Raw genomic sequence first — 21,022 nt, forward strand, 5'->3', positions numbered from 1 at the left:
CGAGAAAGCCATGTTGGCCATACATGGACTTCTTGGGCGGAAACACTCCCAGAACTTCCTCTGTTTCCGCTCCCTCAGCCAGTTACCTTTGATTGGGTCCTTTGGCTTCTGGAAAGGGACTTATCCAACTTCCATCAGCTTCTTCATGGTGCTGATAGTTTTCTGCGCCCAGGTGAGTGGCGGCAGCGGACCCCAAGCAGTGAGCTATATCCAGCCAAGGCAGAAGGTCCAGCTATGTTCCTCGTCAAAGCCCATCTTGCAAGGAGCTAGCCCTGCCTTCTTAATGGTGGCTCCTGATTGGCCCTTTTAGAACTTTTCCTCTAGCCCACAGCTCCTGGAATCAGTTTTCAAAACCTGTAAACCCGAGCATTTCCCTGGGTCAGGGCCAGCTCTTTGCTACCTTTCACCCCATAGGAAGGCTGTGGATAGGAAGGGCTCATTATTACTGTGTTAAACCCAGTTCCCTGGGTCAGGGCCAGCTCTTTGCTACCTTTCACCCCATAGGAAGGCTGTGGATAGGAAGGGCTCATTATTACTGTGTTAAACCCAGTTCCCTGGGTCAGGGCCAGCTCTTTGCTACCTTTCACCCCATAGGAAGGCTGTGGATAGGAAGGGCTCATTATTACTGTGTTAAACCCAGTTCCCTGGGTCAGGGCCAGCTCTTTGCTACCTTTCACCCCATAGGAAGGGCTCATTATTACTGTGTTAAACCCAGTTCCCAGGGTCAGGGCCAGCTCTTTGCTACCTTTCACCCCATAGGAAGGCTGTGGATAGGAAGGGCTCATTATTACTGTGTTAAACCCAGTTCCCAGGGTCAGGGCCAGCTCTTTGCTACCTTTCACCCCATAGGAAGGCTGTGGATAGGAAGGGCTCATTATTACTGTGTTAAACCCAGTTCCCTGGGTCAGGGCCAGCTCTTTGCTACCTTTCACCCCATAGGAAGGCTGTGGATAGGAAGGGCTCATTATTACTGTGTTAAACCCAGTTCCCTGGGTCAGGGCCAGCTCTTTGCTACCTTTCACCCCATAGGAAGGCTGTGGATAGGAAGGGCTCATTATTACTGTGTTAAACCCAGTTCCCTGGGTCAGGGCCAGCTCTTTGCTACCTTTCACCCCATAGGAAGGCTGTGGATAGGAAGGGCTCATTATTACTGTGTTAAACCCAGTTCCCTGGGTCAGGGCCAGCTCTTTGCTACCTTTCACCCCATAGGAAGGCTGTGGATAGGAAGGGCTCATTATTACTGTGTTAAACCCAGTTCCCTGGGTCAGGGCCAGCTCTTTGCTACCTTTCACCCCATAGGAAGGCTGTGGATAGGAAGGGCTCATTATTACTGTGTTAAACCCAGTTCCCTGGGTCAGGGCCAGCTCTTTGCTACCTTTCACCCCATAGGAAGGCTGTGGATAGGAAGGGCTCATTATTACTGTGTTAAACCCAGTTCCCTGGGTCAGGGCCAGCTCTTTGCTACCTTTCACCCCATAGGAAGGCTGTGGATAGGAAGGGCTCATTATTACTGTGTTAAACCCAGTTCCCTGGGTCAGGGCCAGCTCTTTGCTACCTTTCACCCCATAGGAAGGGCTCATTATTACTGTGTTAAACCCAGTTCCCAGGGTCAGGGCCAGCTCTTTGCTACCTTTCACCCCATAGGAAGGCTGTGGATAGGAAGGGCTCATTATTACTGTGCTAAACCCAGTTCCCAGGGTCAGGGCCAGCTCTTTGCTACCTTTCACCCCATAGGAAGGCTGTGGATAGGAAGGGCTCATTATTACTGTGTTAAACCCAGTTCCCTGGGTCAGGGCCAGCTCTTTGCTACCTTTCACCCCATAGGAAGGCTGTGGATAGGAAGGGCTCATTATTACTGTGTTAAACCCAGTTCCCTGGGTCAGGGCCAGCTCTTTGCTACCTTTCACCCCATAGGAAGGCTGTGGATAGGAAGGGCTCATTATTACTGTGTTAAACCCAGTTCCCTGGGTCAGGGCCAGCTCTTTGCTACCTTTCACCCCATAGGAAGGCTGTGGATAGGAAGGGCTCATTATTACTGTGTTAAACCCAGTTCCCTGGGTCAGGGCCAGCTCTTTGCTACCTTTCACCCCATAGGAAGGCTGTGGATAGGAAGGGCTCATTATTACTGTGTTAAACCCAGTTCCCTGGGTCAGGGCCAGCTCTTTGCTACCTTTCACCCCATAGGAAGGCTGTGGATAGGAAGGGCTCATTATTACTGTGTTAAACCCAGTTCCCTGGGTCAGGGCCAGCTCTTTGCTACCTTTCACCCCATAGGAAGGCTGTGGATAGGAAGGGCTCATTATTACTGTGTTAAACCCAGTTCCCAGAGTCAGGGCCAGCTCTTTGCTACCTTTCACCCCATAGGATCATGTTGAACGCACCATGAGAGTTGTGAGTCCGGTGTGCTGCTGGGAAGCGGGGTGGGGGGCTCGCTTGCTCAATGGCTTGCTATCAATACATTGATGTTTTCAAGATCACATGTGGCATTATAAAGATATTTAGTAGAGACCAACAAGCAAACTAACATTGTGGAGTATCTTTAAAAAATGCTGGCATTTGTGTTGATGATTTAGTTGTCATTGTATTGAAAAATGCTTCGTATGGACTTTAGAGCTAAAGCCTTGGAAAGGTTTTGCACAAAGTATGCTCAGTTTTGACTCTGGCCTTGCTGCTTCACCTGTTCAAAATGGTGTGGACCACTAGGAATTCTGCACACACTGGTGTCTGTCACAGAGAATTATTAAAAGTAAACATACTTGGATAAAATGTTAGTACATTGAACAACAACTAGAAAGGTACACTATATTTTGCAGTATTCACTATGTATTTGTACATCAATAATCTTATTCAGGAAACCGACCTATGAGTTACACTCTTACAAGTCATCTAAAGTCTGAGAGCCCCAAGTCAGTGAGCAGTCACCTTCACTCCCTAACTTAAGGCAGATACTTCATGTAGGTTTAGGCGGTTGCGATGCATAGTTACATGTCTCATAGCTATGCAAGGTTGCTCCATTTCTTGCACATTCTTTCATGAACCCAAGCATGCTATCCCTGAACATTTCTTGTTTTAAAAATCTAATTTGTTTTTTTATTTATGTTTTTTATCACCGTCTGTGCTCGTAAGCAGAATATTCACTTCAACTGAGGAAAATCCCAGGTGTGGCATAAAAGGCAGCAGGGTCCCAGCCAGCTTGCAATGCAGTCAGAGCCTGTGAAACCTTTATTTAAAACAGGTTTACGAGCCTACAAGTGCTCTAGTAATACTGTTAAATCCATCCATACAGTGTACCAATAAAGGGTAACTATATTGAATGGCAAAATGAAAGTGAACTCCTCGTCAGTACAGTGTTCAGTATCCCCGCGTGTGAAGTAGGAGAAAGGAGTTCAGTTCCCTATGGAGTAAAACACATTTACAGTGCATAACTAATTTTAGCCCCAGGAGCTTTGCCTGAAACAGTAAATGACTGAGCAACCAGGGTAGTCAGTTTAGGCCTATTGTAAGGATGGTTCTTTTAGGCTGCAGGCTGGGCTCCTGCACCATGAGACTGACATTGGGGTGAGGATAGAAAGAAAACAAACCACAGTTTTAGAATGACAGAGGGTGATAACCAATGAGAGGAAAGTCTTGCCAAAGCCCCCTGGACAGTCTTATAAGGTTGTGGACCCCAAACATAGGCCTATGCTAGATTGTGTATTCAAGAGCCAGTGCTGAGGGGCACATGCAGAAATCCGGTATTTAATTTGTAAAAGAATGAGCGACAGTGCCCAGGTCTCCGCTCAAAAGCCTGTGACTGTTGCAATTAAATGTGGGTGAGACAAATACCGAGGCTGCGTAGTCTTAAATCCCCTCACGCCTCTTTGATTCACTACCACACTCCCTGCCCCTTCATCTCACTCTTGCTGGTCCCTGCTTTCTCACTTTAAAACACATTTTTTCTGTCTCTCTACCTCCTTCTTTCCACTTTCTGTGTTTTTTTTTGATCTTGGTAAATGTCCAATGTGGAAAAATAAGCACTAGAGAAATCTGTTCTCATGGGAACCTTCTGTGCGGACCCACCCTGATAATGCGTACATCAACTGGGGCATTTTCCCAAGACAAGCATGCCACCATACTGTAATTCAGTAACAAAGATTATGAAGAGGGGCTTTATCGAGAGTGAAAAATACCAAAAAGAATGGTGTCCCTGCACTAGCAGAAAATGAGGGGGGGGCAGGAATAGGCAGAGGAGGTACGAAATGACAGTATGATCGCAAGAAACAGGAGTTAGTACAGGTGAGCTTTCATTTTCTATTCCTGAACGTGGGCGGGTGGGGGCCGCAGACTGTAAACTTAAGACCAATGGGGAGCCCATACCAGTCTGGTTCACAGTAAGAGAGCGAGCGGCCCTCAGTGCACATCTTGTTGATGCGGTGGTCTCAGCTAGCTTGGCTGAGGAGGAGTGAAAGGAACATCTTGGAACATAGGGCTCATATTTGGACCTCAAACAAGCTGAGCCCTAGCTGTTGATGGTTCTTGGTAGACAAAGCACCGAGTCTTACAAATGGAGTGCTTCTTGACAGGGAGCCAATGCAAATCTGTAAGAGCAGAGGAGGTGAAGTGTTCATTGCATCTGCAGGGAATCTGTATGGTAAACAGAGGAACTCTGATCTGGAGCCCCAGCACCATGTATCCTGCCACTAATGGATAGGAATGAAGACCAAGAAGGGCTGCAGGAAAACAATGAAACACTTATGAGAGAACAGGTAAGATGACTACAGCCCATTACAACTATCATGGTGCTCAAGAGGGGGTGTCATAATCTATGAAGGCAAAACATTATCAATCCAGAGGCTCTCAGACTAAGCAAGCAGGCAGTAGAGGGCAGAAAATACCAGATCCATTAAGCAAGAAGACAAAACTTTTGGTTTCATCACAAGTGAATTGTCCATTTGTCAGACATGTTCATACTGCTGCACACACGTTCACAGATAATCGAATAGACCGACACAGACAAACACTTCTACTGTCAGGCGCACAAACCCTGTTCTACAAATGCACACTAAATCTCATCCATACTCATTGTCACCGTTGCACATATTTGCATTATGACAGAGATTAGCCGTTCTACAGATAGTCCACGTCACATACATGGACACTGTCACTCATACTAAACCTGTGGAAAACTGCTTGTTTGTGTGGCCTCTGAATTGTCAACGTGACAGGTGCCTGGCAGACATCTAACTTTCCTTCTTTATTCCTCAAGCAGAAGGCAAGACATAGCAGCTGTTATGGGATTTTAAGTAGTGCTTCATCACCATTTCCAATAACAACTAAGCGCTGTCAGGTTAATGGCATCGTAGAGATGGTCTGGTCCAACAGAACGGTGTTCCAGTGGGGGAATAGGTCATAATCCCCTTAACCTCTAAACCTGTCAGCGTGTTTGTAACCCTAGCTCAGAGGACCTACCTTGTCCTGAGAAAGTAGGGTTGAAATGGTTTGTGGTGTCTGTCCATAGAAGAACACCATTTCTCTACTTTTGATCTACGCTCAGTCTACGAAGCAGAGTGATGGCCTTCTGGCCAGCAGATGTACGCAGAGAAGATGGAGGCATTGCGCTATTAGACCAACCTCTGACTGTCGCTCCCGAGAATTCGACTGCCGCCCGGGTTCAATTGGCTATTTGGCATTGTCCTCTCTGGAAGAGAAATCCATTCCAAGTTTGGTTGGTTCTCGTCTCCTAGACACACGAGCGGTGAAAGGGGCAAAGACGGCCAGCCCCTCTTTACAAGGTACTCATAAACCCCATTCGGCCATAAATTAGAATAGCTAATTCAATGGGAAACCTGGACATGCGATATTTTCCCCAACCTGGGAGGAAAGTACCTGAAATGAGGGAAAACTGCAGTAATGGTATGGTAATACTGCACACTGTAAGCAGCAGATCCGGCACTGCACTATCACAGGCTCCTTTTACCAGGTAACTGGTGTGGAGGCCCTTAGAGTCATGTTCAAGGCAGCAAGGTGTTCACATCCTTAATTCACAGCTAAATCACTCGCAAGCAGCTGTTACTACTAACCGTCATGGCTCCCGAAAGAGGACAAAGAAGCAGTCCGACTTCTCTTTCTAACTAGAAGCCGCCTCTCGCAGGCAGCTGGATTTCCATGGACTTATACAGGTTCTTTTATGTCAGTTTTTACAACGCTGGTCCTGGATTGTCGGGTCTGATGGCTCAGTGGACTAATGTGCCCACTGCAGGGGCTTTTGTTCAACCTCATGGTCACAGGTTCTAATCCTGGGTGGTCTACTCAGCCTTTCATCCATCTGGGGTAGATAAAATGAGTGCCATTGAGTTGGGTAACAATAAACATCTGTTGTTCAGCGCCAAGTTGCCTACGGGTGAACGTGGCTTTACAAATACATGTAACGTTATTGTATATATTTGTAAAAAAAAAAAAAAAATGAATATACAGCTGATCCTTCTCCTCCTAGAGAAAAGTGTGAACTGAGGTTCAGTTGCTACAAACAAAAGTAGACCGAAAGACAGGCGATACAACAGCCAGCCATGATTCACCAAGCGTGTGCAGTGGGATTGAGTAAGACAGTCAACAGTGTATTAAGGCATGGGCCCAGTTACCAAGAGAGAATGCACTGATACAAACAGTAACATCGCCACGAACACAGTCAGTACAAAATCACTTTAACACACCCCAAGCATTCTTGTCATACACGCAGACAAGCACATATCATCATTTGAAATGCATGTTACAGATGTCGCCTCACACATCGTCACATGCACCGCAGCCTCATTCGCAACCCTGTAATAGGTTTAAAGTTGAGTGCATACAGAGTTTGTGCTCGGTTTTAAGATACATTGGACTCAGGCCCAGGGTTTTTAAATGCCCAGAATACTCCAGGTAGTACCTGGAGAAATCTATTAAGAAAACACAGTGCACACAGGGCAACTCGTGTAGTAATACCAGTCACAAAGGCCGTTGCCACACGTTATTCTCCACTGCATAGGGAAAACTCAGAACTGGCAGCAAAAAGCAACAAGCGTCCAAAAACATAATGTGCGGTAACGGTGAAAGATACACTCTGTAGAGAAACCATGGGTGAAAACCTGCAAAAGCGAGAAACAGGAATCATGGGGTCACTGAAGGAGGGGACACGAAGTCACATATTTCCCATTAATGCCCCACTCTAAATGAGGCCTATTTGTCCAGATAAAGTGAAGCCATTCGTAACCCTATTAAAGCACCTCACAGTTCTGAAGGTTTCACCATAGGCGTGCCCCAGTACCCCCGCAAACCATCAAGGGAGTTCACAGCATTTCTAAATCCGGCATGGACTCTGGCCTTTACTTCTGATTGTCACCTCTCCTTTTTTCTTTCAACTGGTTCTCTCCTGCCCTTCCATCCTGAGCAGCCTCCTCCCTCTCTCTGAGCACAACCTTCTCAAAGTCACATGCACGTTCCCTTAACCTCTAAGACTGCATTTGTGAAAACTGCCCACAACTCATAAGAACGACTACATCCTCTCCTTTGTTGACAGCCATACTCCTGTAATCCAAGGTTCCCTCAATCCCACCCGTTAACCCCACCAACCATCTGCATGAGCGCACATACCCAACCCCCAACTAATGATCAACCCCAACTTCTATTGTTATAATCACCAAGAAACTAGAATCAATACATGGGATGGTCTGCTGAGCGAACTAGACTAATCCCATTCAATAACCAATAATACTGGACTAATCAATAAACTTGAGCTCGGGAGCAGTACTGTGTAAAGTGCTTCAACTCCACGTCAGGGGTAGTAAATCCTATTTAAATGCAATTACATTACATTACACAAGAACTTAATCTGTAAAAATAAAAATACACGTGCAGGAGTTTCCTAGTTTCGATTTCTACCCTACACTTTGTCTCATGCTTGGATTATTTTTTTCATCCCTGCTTCCTCCCTTTGTCGCTGTTTGCCTGCCCTTCTTTTCCTCATTTTTTCTCCCTTTTCTTTCTGTCGCTCTGGGTCAAAGTTTGATGATGAAAAGTAAGTTCGCGCCATCAAAACTCAGTTTCGATGCCCACCGGTTGCAACCACCGGCACAAATTAAGCACTGCATCTAACGTTGTCAAAAGAGGATTCCGTCCTGTCTGGGGCACACTGCTGCAGACACGGCCATAAACTACAGTAACATTCACTGTCACAGGCACTTTAACAGTCCTATGCACTCTCATGTCTCTTTGACACACACTCTCTCTTGTGTGCTCACAGTGTTAAAAGAAAACCTAACACACACACACACACTCGCACTGACATACTATCACTATTAAAACACAAATTCACAGAGTCTCATACTGTCTAGCACACAATCGCACCGTTTTACATGACCGGCACTATCTCAAACACCAGAAGTTACATGGTCGGTCTCGTGCGTGACACCTGCAGCTGTTCATTCAACAACACTTGGCAGGCCGGAATTGAGGCTCAGACGTAATTTGACAAAAGTTAAACTACAATCCCCAGAATGCAAGATGCTGTTAGTTTAAAAAGCCTTGGCTGTCTGAAGCAGTCACGCGTGGTATGTGGAAGCTTAGCAGCTAAGCCACACACATGACCAATCAATCCCACGCTGACATCATCGCACAGCCAGACACCCTTCACACAGCAGAGCACCAGAAACACGTATACTCACAATTGAAGTGGGGTTCGATCAGTCTTTTAAGTCAGCGGTGTTCCCTGTCCTCACTTTTTCGGTATCCTGCCAGGGGGCAGCTGTCCCGGGGGATGGCTGCGGAGTGTCTGCGAGGACTGACAGGGTACTCCGCTTCACGAGCGCCGCACTGCCTCCCTCTCCCGCGCTACTCCCCTTCCCTCCTCCTTCCACCATCCATCCCGTACACAACTCTCTGCCCTTTCTTCCTCCTCCTCCCCGGTCTCCTCCCAGAAGTCTCATACGTCCCGAGTTTGCTCAAACCCGATTGTCGAAGTTATTTCCACCTACCCCGGGATGCGCGGAGCCGCGGACACTTCCTGGAGGCGGCAGCGAGCGCCGAGGGGCCGCGGCAGGGCCTGGGTGACTGAGAGCTCCGGGGACTGAGGTCTGCGGAGCCCAGGCTCCTCGCACAGATGCCCGTCCCGGGGAGGCTCCTCCCAGGCTCCTCCGGAGTGGCGGCTGCTGGCCCGGGCTCCCAGGAATGCTCTCTGGCATGCCTGAGCTCCCAGCCTCCCTGCCTGCCGGGGCCTGCCGAGGGTTGGGTCCGGCGGTAGGTGCTGGAGGGGCCTTGAAATGAGTGTACATCAAAGCCCTCTGCACCACAGTCTGCAGGACGCCCTTTACAGAGCGCAGAAACGCTGGGCGTGCTGTGCTCAACAAGTACACACGGGGCTGTGTCTGGGGTCTGTTGCAGGGCAGCAGCTGGTGGTGTGCAAATAGCATTTGTGTGCGTTCTTGACCTTCGCTGTTGAGTGCGAGTTGCTACTTGGCTTGCTGGTTGCAGATCGCTCTGTATCAACGGGATGCTGTGACAGTATCGGTCTTCCCTTTAACAATTTAATGCATTGTAAGATTTGTAGTTCGTTTGCTTCAATTAAACCAATTTTAATACAGATTTCAAGCTAAAAGGAGCGATCTGCCACTAGTCTGGGTGCAAACGGCTTGGGTGTGTAAACGGCTTTGCATTGGTGCAATTTGTCGACGAGGGAGGGATCGTCCTCTGAAGGGTGTTATTCTGATGAATGCATGTGCTGATATAACTGCCCAGTAGCTCTCAGAGCCACGGGGGTAACTTTCCGTCAAGTCCCGTTTTTGTTTTTTTCCCCATTGTTTAAGTAAACAGAGCAAAGCATTCTGGGAATTGTAAGTCCATAATTATAACAGAAAAATGCAGGACTTTTATTACGCGAGAGTAGTGAGTGTTGAACCAGGTTTGGTTGCAGAGGGGCAGTAAGTGCCATTGATGGGCGGTTGAAGTACGCGGTGCGGATGTATATTCAGGGTGAGGGTATAACTGGTCCAACGCCGTCTATAAATGTGCGAGAGCGGCGTGTATCCTGCGTAGGCTCTAAATGGGGGGGGGGGGGGGGGTGCTTGGTGTCCGTGTAGGTGGTTGGCCTATGGTGTTTAAATTGATAGTGTGAACATGTTTTAGGGTAGGTGTTTAAATTATATATAGATGGATTCGTCAGTGCTTGAAATAAATTGTGTAAATAGTTGGGATTGCCGTATAAATGCCCAATGTAGGAGTATAAGTGGCTGCCGCGGGTGTGCACATGCTTGTGACGGAGCGAGTTTTGTATGTGGGAAGACGGAAGGAGCAGGTGTATACATTGGCCGGCTGGTTCTGTTAATTCTTGGGGAGCTTTGCCAATGGGTGGTCGCACTGCAGCATCCGAGGTCTCCAAATAGGACGCACTTTTTCAAGTAGATCCTATTACAAGGAAAGCGGCGGCACCGCGGTCCATCCCGGAGAAGTTGTTGTGCACTGTCTAGGCGTCTGGCGCGCGAGGAATCACAGGCGGAAGTGGCGCTTCCCCCGCCCTGCACAGCCGGATGTTGCCCTACCAGGAGGCATTCACAGGTGCGCAATCCCAGAGCAGTGCGGGAGAACCCCGGGCATGAGGGCCTCGGCAGTGGATGTGGCGCCGACCTCCGCCCCCTATGGCCCCACCACAGGGCCCCAAATAGGGTATACTTGGAAGTAGTAAATTGGCTTGAATGTTGCCCTCTTCCAGGTAACTGTTGAAGAGGGAGCGCTTCACATAATCCAAAATGATCACATATTGCGCCATTGCAAGTACGAGAAGCTCCGCCTGTGGTGCACGCACGCGCGGGCGTAGCAGTCACATCTATGCCCGGAGGCGCGTGGCACCTCCGTGTAATACCGGATGTGTGGTGTTCCAGCCTACTCCTGCCTCCTGGAAACTGATATCATGCCAAAGGCGCTGTGTGCCGTTTGGAAACTAGTGGCATAACAAAGCTCCCTGCAGCCACCGCGGTGCGGTGGGGGCCCCTCAGCCCAGTACAATAGCTCGAGACCTCCTGAGTGTGGTCGGAGGGGGCCCCCTTCATGTACTTTGCAGCGCCCCCACCTCGAGTTTTGCGACGCCACTGGATTCTAGCACACCACCACCTTCACAGGGGAGACAGTTCTCTACATCCAAGCTCACTTGAAAGCATGACTAAACCATGGAACAAACATATACATTATGTGGCATGAAAAGGTTTTTGTGCGGCATAGTACGCAGCTATTTTCGCATTTTTAATATGCACAGAAACAAAACCTATTCTAAATGCTTTTAAAAAGAAATCGTTTTTTGAACGGGGCTGCACGTTCAGAAGATTCTCCTCAAAATGCAACCCGCAATCAATGAATGATTTTTCCTACATTGGACCACAGGAACACCATTTCATGAAAACAGATCTTTCTCCCTGCCGGAGTGAAATAGCCTGTGAAAAACATAAACAATTTGCCAGTCAGCACAAAGCAAGCCCGCGTTTACACACTTCTTGTAATATAAGGTGTGTCCGCTGTGTTTCTACGCATCAACCCCGTGCCTTCAAATTTAGGTTTCCCTCTCTGCTCTGCTCTACAGCCAATGGGAGCCTCTCTCCCAGCGAGAGACAACCTTGCAGAACCGCACTGCGCATTCCAGATTTGTTTTGTACTTTTCCCTATGAAGCCCTGTTAAGATTCCAGACACCCAACAGAGATGTGAAATGCTCGATTTTTAAAACTGAAACCCCCTTCAACTGACTGCTGCCCTTCGAACACCATGATGTAAGCATGAGTAGCGAATCAATATATTTTGATGTCAGACAGAAACATGAGGTCCACCTTCTTTAAATTACTTGGACATATATAGGGTTTTTGTTTCTAGCTGTAACCAAACCTTCTCGAGTCTATAAAGTGCAAATATTAATGTCATCCGAGTATAATTCTCAGATCTTTAATTCCGGAATGCGGCAATCAACAGAGGAAAGGGTCTCGGTACATATGAAAAGTGTCAGAAGCCGTACTGTACAGAAAGTGCAGGCTTCACAGTCACGGTGGATGTTTGGGCTGCAAATATATTTTTTAGTTTAAATCTGCAAATATTGTAGCAGATGGTAGACTTTGTGGCAAGTGTGGATGATTACACAGAATCGGGCAGCAATCTAATTGCATAATAACAGATGTCTTATCAGTTGATCAGAAATCCTCATCCAGATCCCAAAATACTGCAAAAGTTTGCCCTTCGTCAGTAAGGCATCCATATGGCATTATGTCTAACCATTTCAGCCCATTTTACGGTTAGTATGCCAATTCAGAGACACTAAAGGAATCGAGTGGAGTCTGGAACATGATGCCTCAGGGGACATTTTCTGGTTAAATTCTCATTTTACTTTACAGTGCGTATGATGGTGGTACCAAGAAGAAACCGAGAAACCTGTTCCATCTGTGGCGGCCTTTGAACGTCATTCTCCAAGTATGGTTCCCTCAAAATATCCCTAAGGATAAAGGCCCACTTTTCACGCTTTGCTTCATACAACCCAAATGATCTCATCAATAAGAACCTTAGAGAGACACAACATGACAAATGCACATATAATTAGGTGACATACATTACCTTTTCATGTTTACGGCTTGTGTAACCAGGCTGGGCGTGTTGAGAGACTCCATTTTGAAAAGGCCTCCATCATCTCTGCTCCCGTGCATGGCTAGTACTCCAGAGCAAAGATCGCCTGACTTTACAGCATCCCCATTCAGACTTCCATACGATGGGGCACTTTCAGCCATGATTAAAGCCCGTGAATCAGCTTCAATGCAGTCCTTTGTCCCATGCCGCAGAAGGCCGGGAAATGAGTCGCCCTCTGCACGAGTCCATGCCGTGGTATCACTGAGGGTGTCTAGGACAGGGTCTGTTTCTGAAGTGGCTCCTGTATGGTCTCCCATTAGGGTGCATACAAGGGTCCCTGCCAAGTCCTTCGTCAGGGTGCTTGGTTTGCTGTCTCCTTCTAAGCAAGTCTCCGCTCCGCCGTCAACCAGGGCACCTGCCATGATGCTGTTTCCCTTGGAACTGGCCCCTGCTCCTTCACCGCCCATAATGCCCAGGACGCAATCATTCTTTGGGTCTGGCCCTGCCTTGCTGTATTCCTCTAGACTGGTCTCTGCCATCTCACCCATCACCATATCTGAAATATGAACCCTTCCTTGACCAGTTCCTGCCACGTCGTCCCTCACCGTGACCAAGTTATAGTCCTGCTTTAATGCTTCCCCATCTCCATTTCTAGACTCAACATGAATTTCAGCCCTGGAGTCGCCTTCGCCCGGTTGATCCTCTATCTGCGGCTCTGCTGGAGGCTTGCCTTTAATCAACGCCATCTGATCACTTTCAAATAACATTACACCGCAGAGGCCTCCACTGTCGGCAACTGCAGAACCATCCAAAGGTGGATTTGTTCCACTTACATGAGTGCTGCTGGAGTCCCTGCTGCATTGAGAATGCCCCTGAGCGGGTGATCCTTCCCCGTCCTTATCAATGCTCGTATCAGGAGTCAAAGGAGCAAATGCATGAAGTCCGCAGCCGGGACCACCAGCCCCATCTCCCCCATGAGGCAAACCTTCATCCTGTGCAATGGAGGGTGCAGAGGACACATGCTCTGGCTTGGGGCCTGCAACAGAGGAAGCATCTTCTGAGGATCCGTCCGGGAAAAGCACCTGGTTCGGAGCAGAACTCCAGACCTCTATCTCTTCTCCGTGTCCTGGTTTCACCACTGGCACTGACTCTGCAATTGCACCAGAATTGGGACCTGGCATTTTATCGCCCTCTTTATTTTCTGCAACAATCTCACCCATTGGGAGGGAATCGGCTGCGATGCACAAGTTGTGTTCAGTCTCACAGGGTTTCTCCACACTTCTTTGTTCCTCTCCACCTACACTGCATGGAGGTGAAAGTGGTTCTAGGAGGTCAGCCTGGCCTTCGCCTTTAGTCGTCAGCTGCTGTTCACTGGCTGGCTCGTGTGGCTCCTTCTTGAGGTATTGGCAGACAAGTGAGGGAGGCAGTGGATTCAAAGTATTTGTGCTTGGGATGCTGTCCTCTGGGGCAGAAGTGGGTGAGCTGGTCCATTTGGCTTCTTCAGAGAAGGCTATGGTGTCTCCACTAACGAGAGCAGGCACGCTGAATGAAAGTGTTTCTGAGAGTGAAAGGTCTCTAGGGAGTCCTAGTAGCTCCTTAGCACCATGGTGGCCATCTTTAGCGTTTCCCAGATCAGGTCGTATGTCTTGAGAATGTTTCTTTAAAGCTCCCTCTGTGGCTTTCCGTGACTCGTGTTCTGCTTTGTTGAGAGACTCAGGACTTTCTTTCCCTGGGAAAAAGATGCTTTCCATGTGGTCTGAAAATGCAGCCAAGTCCACAGCGTGGCGCTCCCTGAAGACGTTTTCAGTGGGACCCCTGTGGCCAGCCTCAGACTTTGTCTTAGAGAGGAGGCCAGACAGCTCCCAGACGGGCTGCAGGAGGCTGGAGGATGGCCCTGGTGACGTGCTCTTATGGAGGGATGGAAGTTCCTCTACTCGTCCCGTAGCTTGTCCAGGGACTGCTGCGGATACTTCTGGTGGCATCAGTGGCTCTGCTGGGCTCTCCTGCCATGGCCAGCTGTCAGGGTCAGAAAGGGATCCTCTGCTGGGAGTAGCCATTGAAGCCTCACAAATGTTCTTCACATGTCTCGCAGGAGAAAGCGTTTGCTGTGACTTGACTGTCCCAGATGGAGAAGTGGGCAACGAAGAAGCCTTTGTAGAAACCTCTAAAAATGACTTTTCTCTTGAAACAAGCTCAACCGAAGTCCCATCCGAGCCAGCTGCCGATTGTCCAGGTTCATCTCCTTGGGCTTGAGCATCAGTCCTTTCGTCTCTTTTTGAAAGGCATTCCTTTGCGTCACCCAAGATCGAGAGGGTTTCCGTGGGATCTTCCTGGAGAGTCCTGTGATGATCATGGCCTCCTGGTGGTTGGTTGTCCTGAAGCGGAGTGAAGTCTGAGCCTCTAGAAGGATTTGGGGGGTCTCCATGGAAAGTTATGTCACTTCCGAGGTTTCCTGGCAGCCGGTCGTCCTGATGAACAGTGAAGGTCAAGGCTTCAGAAAGAGCTGATGGTGGAACCAGAGGGTGACTAGGGTGGTCCTCGTGTGGTGGTGGGCTGCTCGGTGATTCCACCATGGCGTTGGTAGGAATGGTGCCCACAGACGACTTGTCAGGTGCCGAGCTCTCTGGTATGCCAGGGCCTGGCTTCCCTTCCACATGAGCCTTCATGTGGGCTGGACGTTCTTTATCCGAGGGGCTACTTTTAAGAGTACCGCTGGCCCCCACATCCGGTGCTGCAGGCAAGGTGTGCAGTGAGGACATCCCCTGCTGCCCCGCCCAAGAAGCCTCTCCCTGGACCTCGGGCTTGCCCTGATGGGACTCCTCATCAGCTGCGTGTGCTGAGGGCTCATCTGTCTGCGTGGATAGACACTGGTCCTGGAAACTTCCCTTCATCTGCCCACCAGCACCACAGACGGGCGGTCTCTTGTTACCTCTGGGGACGGAGGCCTCGTGAGTGTCGAGCGGCTCTCCGCGTCTTTCCAGGTCTGGTTGGTGGGTCTCCGCACATGGGGCTCCGTCGCCCGGAGGAAGAGGCACTTCAGGCCTCAACGGGTCCTCTTGTGGCCTGCCTAATGTCGGCTCTCCAGTTTGGCCCGTCTGTGAGCTGCTTCCGCCCAACCAGTCCCCCTCTGATGCGTCATCACAGGGAGCCGGCAGCAACAGGTCCGGGCTGCACGCGGGTCCCCGAGGGACTTCTGGAACTGGCAACCTGCTGGCTCCCACCGGTATACGATCCTGTGATGGCGTGGACTCTGACTTCTGCAGAGGAACCAGCGTGGACGGCGTTGTACTTTCTTGAGAGCCTCCTGCTTCCTGAATAAAGCCTGCCTCGGGGATCTGAGAACCAAATGAGCCTGTGTCCCCCTGCCCCAGTGCTGTGTCCCCCTGCCCCAGTGCTGTGCTCCCCTGCCCCAGTGCTGTGCTCCGCTGCTCTGGTACTGTTTCAAGCCTCGCCAACGCGCCCTCTCGTGGTTCGCTATCCTTTCCGGGTACTGTGTCTTGGCCCTGACCTTTTTCATGCCCTACTGCTAGGTCCTGGCCTTCTGTACTCGTCCCTGGTGCTGTGCCTTGCACTGGGACCGTGTCGTAACCTACAGCAGCTGTATCCTGGCCCAGACCTGTTTCCTGTCCATGCACTTTGCCCTCTTCTGTGAGCTGCCCTGTAACTGCGTCCTGGTCTGGTACCATGGGTTGCCCTGTCACTGCGTCCTGCCTTAGTACTGCGTCCTGGTCTGGTACCATGAGCTGCCCTGTAACTGCGTCCTGGTCTGGTACCATGGGTTGCCCTGTCACTGCGTCCTGCCTTAGTACTGTGTCCTGCCCTGGTACTGTGAGCTGCACCGGTTCTGCTTCCTGCCCTGGTACTGTGAGCTGCCCCGGTTCTGCTTCCTGCCCTGGTACTGTGAGCTGCCCCGGTTCTGCTTCCTGCCCTGGTACTGTGAGCTGCCCTGGTACTAAGTCCACCCTCGGCCCTGTGAGCTGCACCGGCACTGTGAGCTGCACCGTCGCTGTGAGCTGTCCGTCTTCCGAGTGTGTCTCCATTTGTGCTTGTTCGCTCTTCATTGGTAAGGTAACTGGCTCCACCGGTGCTCTGTTTTTCTCTCCCACCGCTGCGCCTCTCTCTCCTGACGCTGGGTCTTCTCTGTGTGGGGATTGATGGTGCTCTCCGATGGAAGGCTGCTGGAGTTCTGAGGTTGGGGTATGTTCCTCATCTGGGGAAGGGTGAAGCCCTGAGGCTCTGAAGTGTTCCTCTGCAGAGACTTTGTCATGCCCATCTCCTGAGGCCCCGGCAGGTCCCTCTTCGTGACCCTCATCCGAAGGCAGGGAAAGTTCTGAGGTCATGGTATGTTCCACATCTGTGTCTGTGACCAAGCCATTTCCTTGCAGCTGGTGAAGAGGTGAGGCCATGACTAGCCCCTTATCAGGACATATGGGAAGTTCTGAGACCATGCCAGGCCCAACTTTTGAAAGCAATTGAAGTTCTGAGGATTTCGCTTTCCTATCGTCTGAAAGGAGGATGAGTTCTGAGGCCATGGCATGCCCCTCTCCAGGGGCTGTCTCGCGACCCTCATTCAATGACGGGTGAGTCTCTGAGGCAGTATGTTCTTCTCTTGAGGATGTGGCATGCCTCTCTCCAGAAGGCATAGGAAGGTCTGAGACTTTCCATTGTTCCATTTCTGAGTCTGTGCGCTTTCTCTCCCCCATAAGCCTGTCATGGCCCTCTTCTGTGCGTGGTTGACGTTCTGAGGCTGAGGCTTGTTTTTTGTCTGATGTCGGAGCTAGTTCTGAGGCTGTGGTGTGATCATTAACCAGAGCTGGGTGAAGTTCTGAGGCTTTGCAACGTACCTCTTCTGAGGCCATGGCATGTCTCTCTAATGACAACAGATGATGTTCTGAGGGTTTGAGGTTTCTTTCTTCTGAAGGAGGGTGAACGTCTGAGGCTATTTCATGCCCCTTTCCCGAGGCCATGGGATGAAGCTTTCCTGAGGATGCGGCCTTTTCTGCTCCTGGTGCCCTTAGGTGTATCTCATCTGCAGGCGGGTTAAATCCTGAGGATATGGAGTGCTTCTCTTCTCTAGTTAGGTGCACTTTTGAGGCTGTGCCATGGATATTTCTTGTAGGAGGCTGATGTTCTGAGCCTGTGTCACCTTGTTTCATGGCCACGGCATTGCCCATCTTTAGTGCCAGAGTTTGACCCTCTCCTGGAAGTTGCTGAAGTCTCTCGTCTGAAGGCACTTGAAGTTTAGATGCAGTAACATATCTCTTTCCCGGAGGCATGTTAAATTGAGAGCCCTCTCCTGAAGCTGCGGCCTGCTCCTCCCCTGGGATAGTGCCATGTCCCTCTCCTGATGCTGTGCCATGTCCCTCGCCTGAAACTGTAATGAGTACCTGCCCTGGGACTCCGGCGTTTCTCTCTTCTGGAGCCATGGCATGTGACTTATTTAAAGGCTGGTTAAGTTCTGAGCTTGTGGCATGTTCCTCATCAGAAGATGGGTGGATTTCAGAAGCTTGAGCATGTTCTTGTCCTGGAGAATAGTAATGATCTGCAGTACTGGCACAGGCCTCCTCTGGAGGTATTTGGAATGCTGATGCTGTGGCATGAACGCCTTCTGTGGGCAGAGTTGAAGCTGTAGCATGTTCTTGTTCTGGAGGTAGGTGTAATCCTGACGCCTTGACATGCCCCTCTTCTGGGTCCATGACACGTCTCCTTTCTGCAGCAGTGGCACCTCTGTCTCCAGTGGGTTGCTGAAGTCCCAAGCCAGTGTCATGTTCCTCACCCGAGACTGTGGTCAGTCCCTTGACTGAAGGTTGGTGAAATTTTGAGGTTGTGGCATGATCCTTATCAAGAGGTGGGTTGAGTTCTGATGCAACAGCATATTCCTCTCCTGGGGCCCTTGTTTGCCTTTCCCCTAAGGTTAGGTGAATTTGTCCCTCATCTTCTATTCTTTCGCTGGCATCCACTGACAGTCCCCATGATCTGTTCTTCGCATCCTCCTTGGACTCTGGCTTGCACTGGTCGCTGGAGATTGCTTTAGAGCCATGCTTCTGGTCACTGTTGATCCCAACATTAGTCGTTGAATGTGGGCTCTCCCCAGGGTGCCTTGACTCTTCTCCAGCCAGGTCACTCATCTTTAATGTTGACCCCTCCTGGGTCAACCTCCTTCCTGTCTGTTCACCATCCCCCAAGACCCCATTGCGGATTTCCTTTCTTGTGTTTTGCGTGTCCTTTGCCCTTTTGGCATCCGGCAACTCTTCTGGTGGCATTTGTCCCACCTCAGTCCATGCTGAACCTGAACTCTCTTCTGTGGTGAATGTGGTGCTGCCTTCGGGTTCATGTTTCGAGGTTCTTCCGGTGTCCTTTGTTGAATGCTATTTTTGCTTGCATCGTTCAGTACCTTCTCACTGGCCTGGCCTCCTGACGCCTTCTGCTCCACCAGGGACACACTCAAGGGTTGAGGGTGCCCCGGCATTTCTTTTCCTCCAAGATCATCCAAAACACGAGAACGCATCTTGAGAGGGATATCTCCATCTTCACTTCCTATGAGATCCCAAATCTGTCCATCTGAGGGCCTTCTGTCCCTCTGGAGAGGATCAACTGCCCCTTGGAAACCTGCTGGGTAAGGGTGGCGATCTGTGGAGACAGAAGGGAGACCTATAATGTGAGACTGGAGACCATCTACAACTACCGGGTCTAAAGGGAGACCTGCGCTGTCGATGATGAACCCTGCTGGGTGAGGGTGGGGCCCTGGTAGGGGCGGGTAGTTTTCTGCCATTTGAGGCTGGAGACCTTCCAGGAGAGGCTTGAGAAAGTCCGGGTCAAGGGGGAGACCTGCTGGGTCAATTAAGAAACCAGGTGGGGGAGGACAGAGGCCTCTTGGGAGAGGGGAGAGTGCTGCAGCGCCTGTTAAAGGAGGGTTGGCATCTGCCTGGTGAGGAAGGAGACCTGCCACCTGAATCTTAGGACCTGTTGGGTGAGAGGGGAGACCCGTTGGGTGAGGTGGGAGACCAGTCGGGTGCCAGGAACCATCTCTCCTGTTAAGAGGTAACCCTTCCGGGCATGCCAGGTCCAGTGCAAGCTCTGCCGGTTCACGAGGGATCGTGGGCAGCTGAGGAGAGACACTTCCGGGATCCGAGCTGTGCCCGTGCATCTGAGGGCAAGCATCCATTCGTTCTTTTAAGGTCACCGCCTCTTGAGTATCTGCTGTTTCAGGGGAGAGGCCTGCGAAGAGAGATGGGGTACCTGGTCCGACGTAGCGGGCGCCCCTTGTGCTTTCCATCTTCGTCTCCCCAGAGATGTCTGCAGGCGGAGGTGGGGCACCTGGGCTCATGGGGCGAGATTCCTCCTCGCTGTTTTCTGCTTCCCGCAGGGCTGCACCCGGGTTGTGGCCCACGGTTGCTTCCACACCCTCGCTGCACGCATTACCTTCATTTAGCCGAGTTAACGTGCCGAGGCCCCCGTGCTCGTCACTGGCCGGCCCTTCTGCCGTCTGATGCCGGATTAAAGCCGCCTGGCTCCTGGGCGGCTCCTCGGCCCCATCTGCGGTCTGAGCTGCGTCCCGGCCCACAGTTGCTTTTCTGCCGCCCCTTGGCGCTGGCGGGGTCTCCTCGGTGGGCACTTGATCCCCAGCGGGATCCCAGGCCGGCTGCTCCCTCGTGGGCAGCTGTTCACTTTGCTGTGACTGCCCTCTTCGCCTGCGGCCTGGCTCAGCGGTGTCTTGTGTCGGTCTGACCTCTGCCATGGGTCTGGGTAAAGAGCCCTCCGTTCCCTGCGCCTCGGAGTGATTGACTGTCGGGCTGGAGAATGCAAGAGTCCCCATAGTTTGGTCCATTGGTGCAGACCGTTCGTCCTGGGTTATCTCCAGGACCCCGGAAGCACCAGTGTAAGGTGCAGGCTCTGCCCTGGCACATGTCTGCGATGAGGGTCCGATGATGGTGCCAGGCGCGGCGGGGTCTGCAGCTTGGTGTGCTGAAGGCATCGCAAGGCTTGTAGGGGCTTCATCCCCCGTGGGCGTCTCCGGGGACGGTTTTGGGGTACCGCTCCATTCTTTTCGATCTTCTGTGTGGCGAGTCGGGCCAGGAGCCGTCTGAGGGTGAGAGCGAACTGAGGCCAAGCCGGTCCCAGGATGCCCGTCTCTGCCAACAACGGAAAGAAGGTATATTTTAGATGTCTGTACAGCTGGGGGCAGCGGAGCACTGCAACGTGCCAGAGCATGCAGGCAAAGCGCACCAGGGCCCTCCATGCTGCCGAGCCCTCACAGCAAGCACCCCCTCTGCCAGCATGCACTGCCTCACCAACACCAGCCCCATCCAGCCATGGACTGCCCCTGACCTGCCCCTGGTCAGTCTCTGGACCAGCCCGTCCCTGCCAGCGCCCCTGACTAGAGGCGCTTCGTTTCAAGCCTTGTGCTGGCTCAGCGGCCGC

General features: G+C 50.9%; 1 protein-coding gene across 8 annotated transcripts in view; it reads right to left on the reverse strand.

Annotated features, from left to right (window-relative positions):
- TACC2 (transforming acidic coiled-coil containing protein 2) overlaps positions 1-21,022 on the reverse strand; it is a 392,567-nt gene that overhangs the window by 223,538 nt on the left and 148,007 nt on the right. For all 8 annotated transcript variants that reach the window (XM_085602592.1, XM_085602584.1, XM_085602576.1 and 5 more), the window contains one exon: positions 12,593-20,733. In XM_085602592.1, the coding sequence (XP_085458718.1) occupies positions 12,593-18,864 (6,272 nt within the window). In that variant the 5' untranslated portion in view covers positions 18,865-20,733. The remainder of the gene's footprint in view (positions 1-12,592; positions 20,734-21,022) is intronic.

The sequence above is a fragment of the Triturus cristatus genome, chromosome 1_2, assembly GCF_964204655.1.
Source record: "Triturus cristatus chromosome 1_2, aTriCri1.1, whole genome shotgun sequence".
NCBI lineage: Eukaryota > Metazoa > Chordata > Amphibia > Caudata > Salamandridae > Triturus > Triturus cristatus.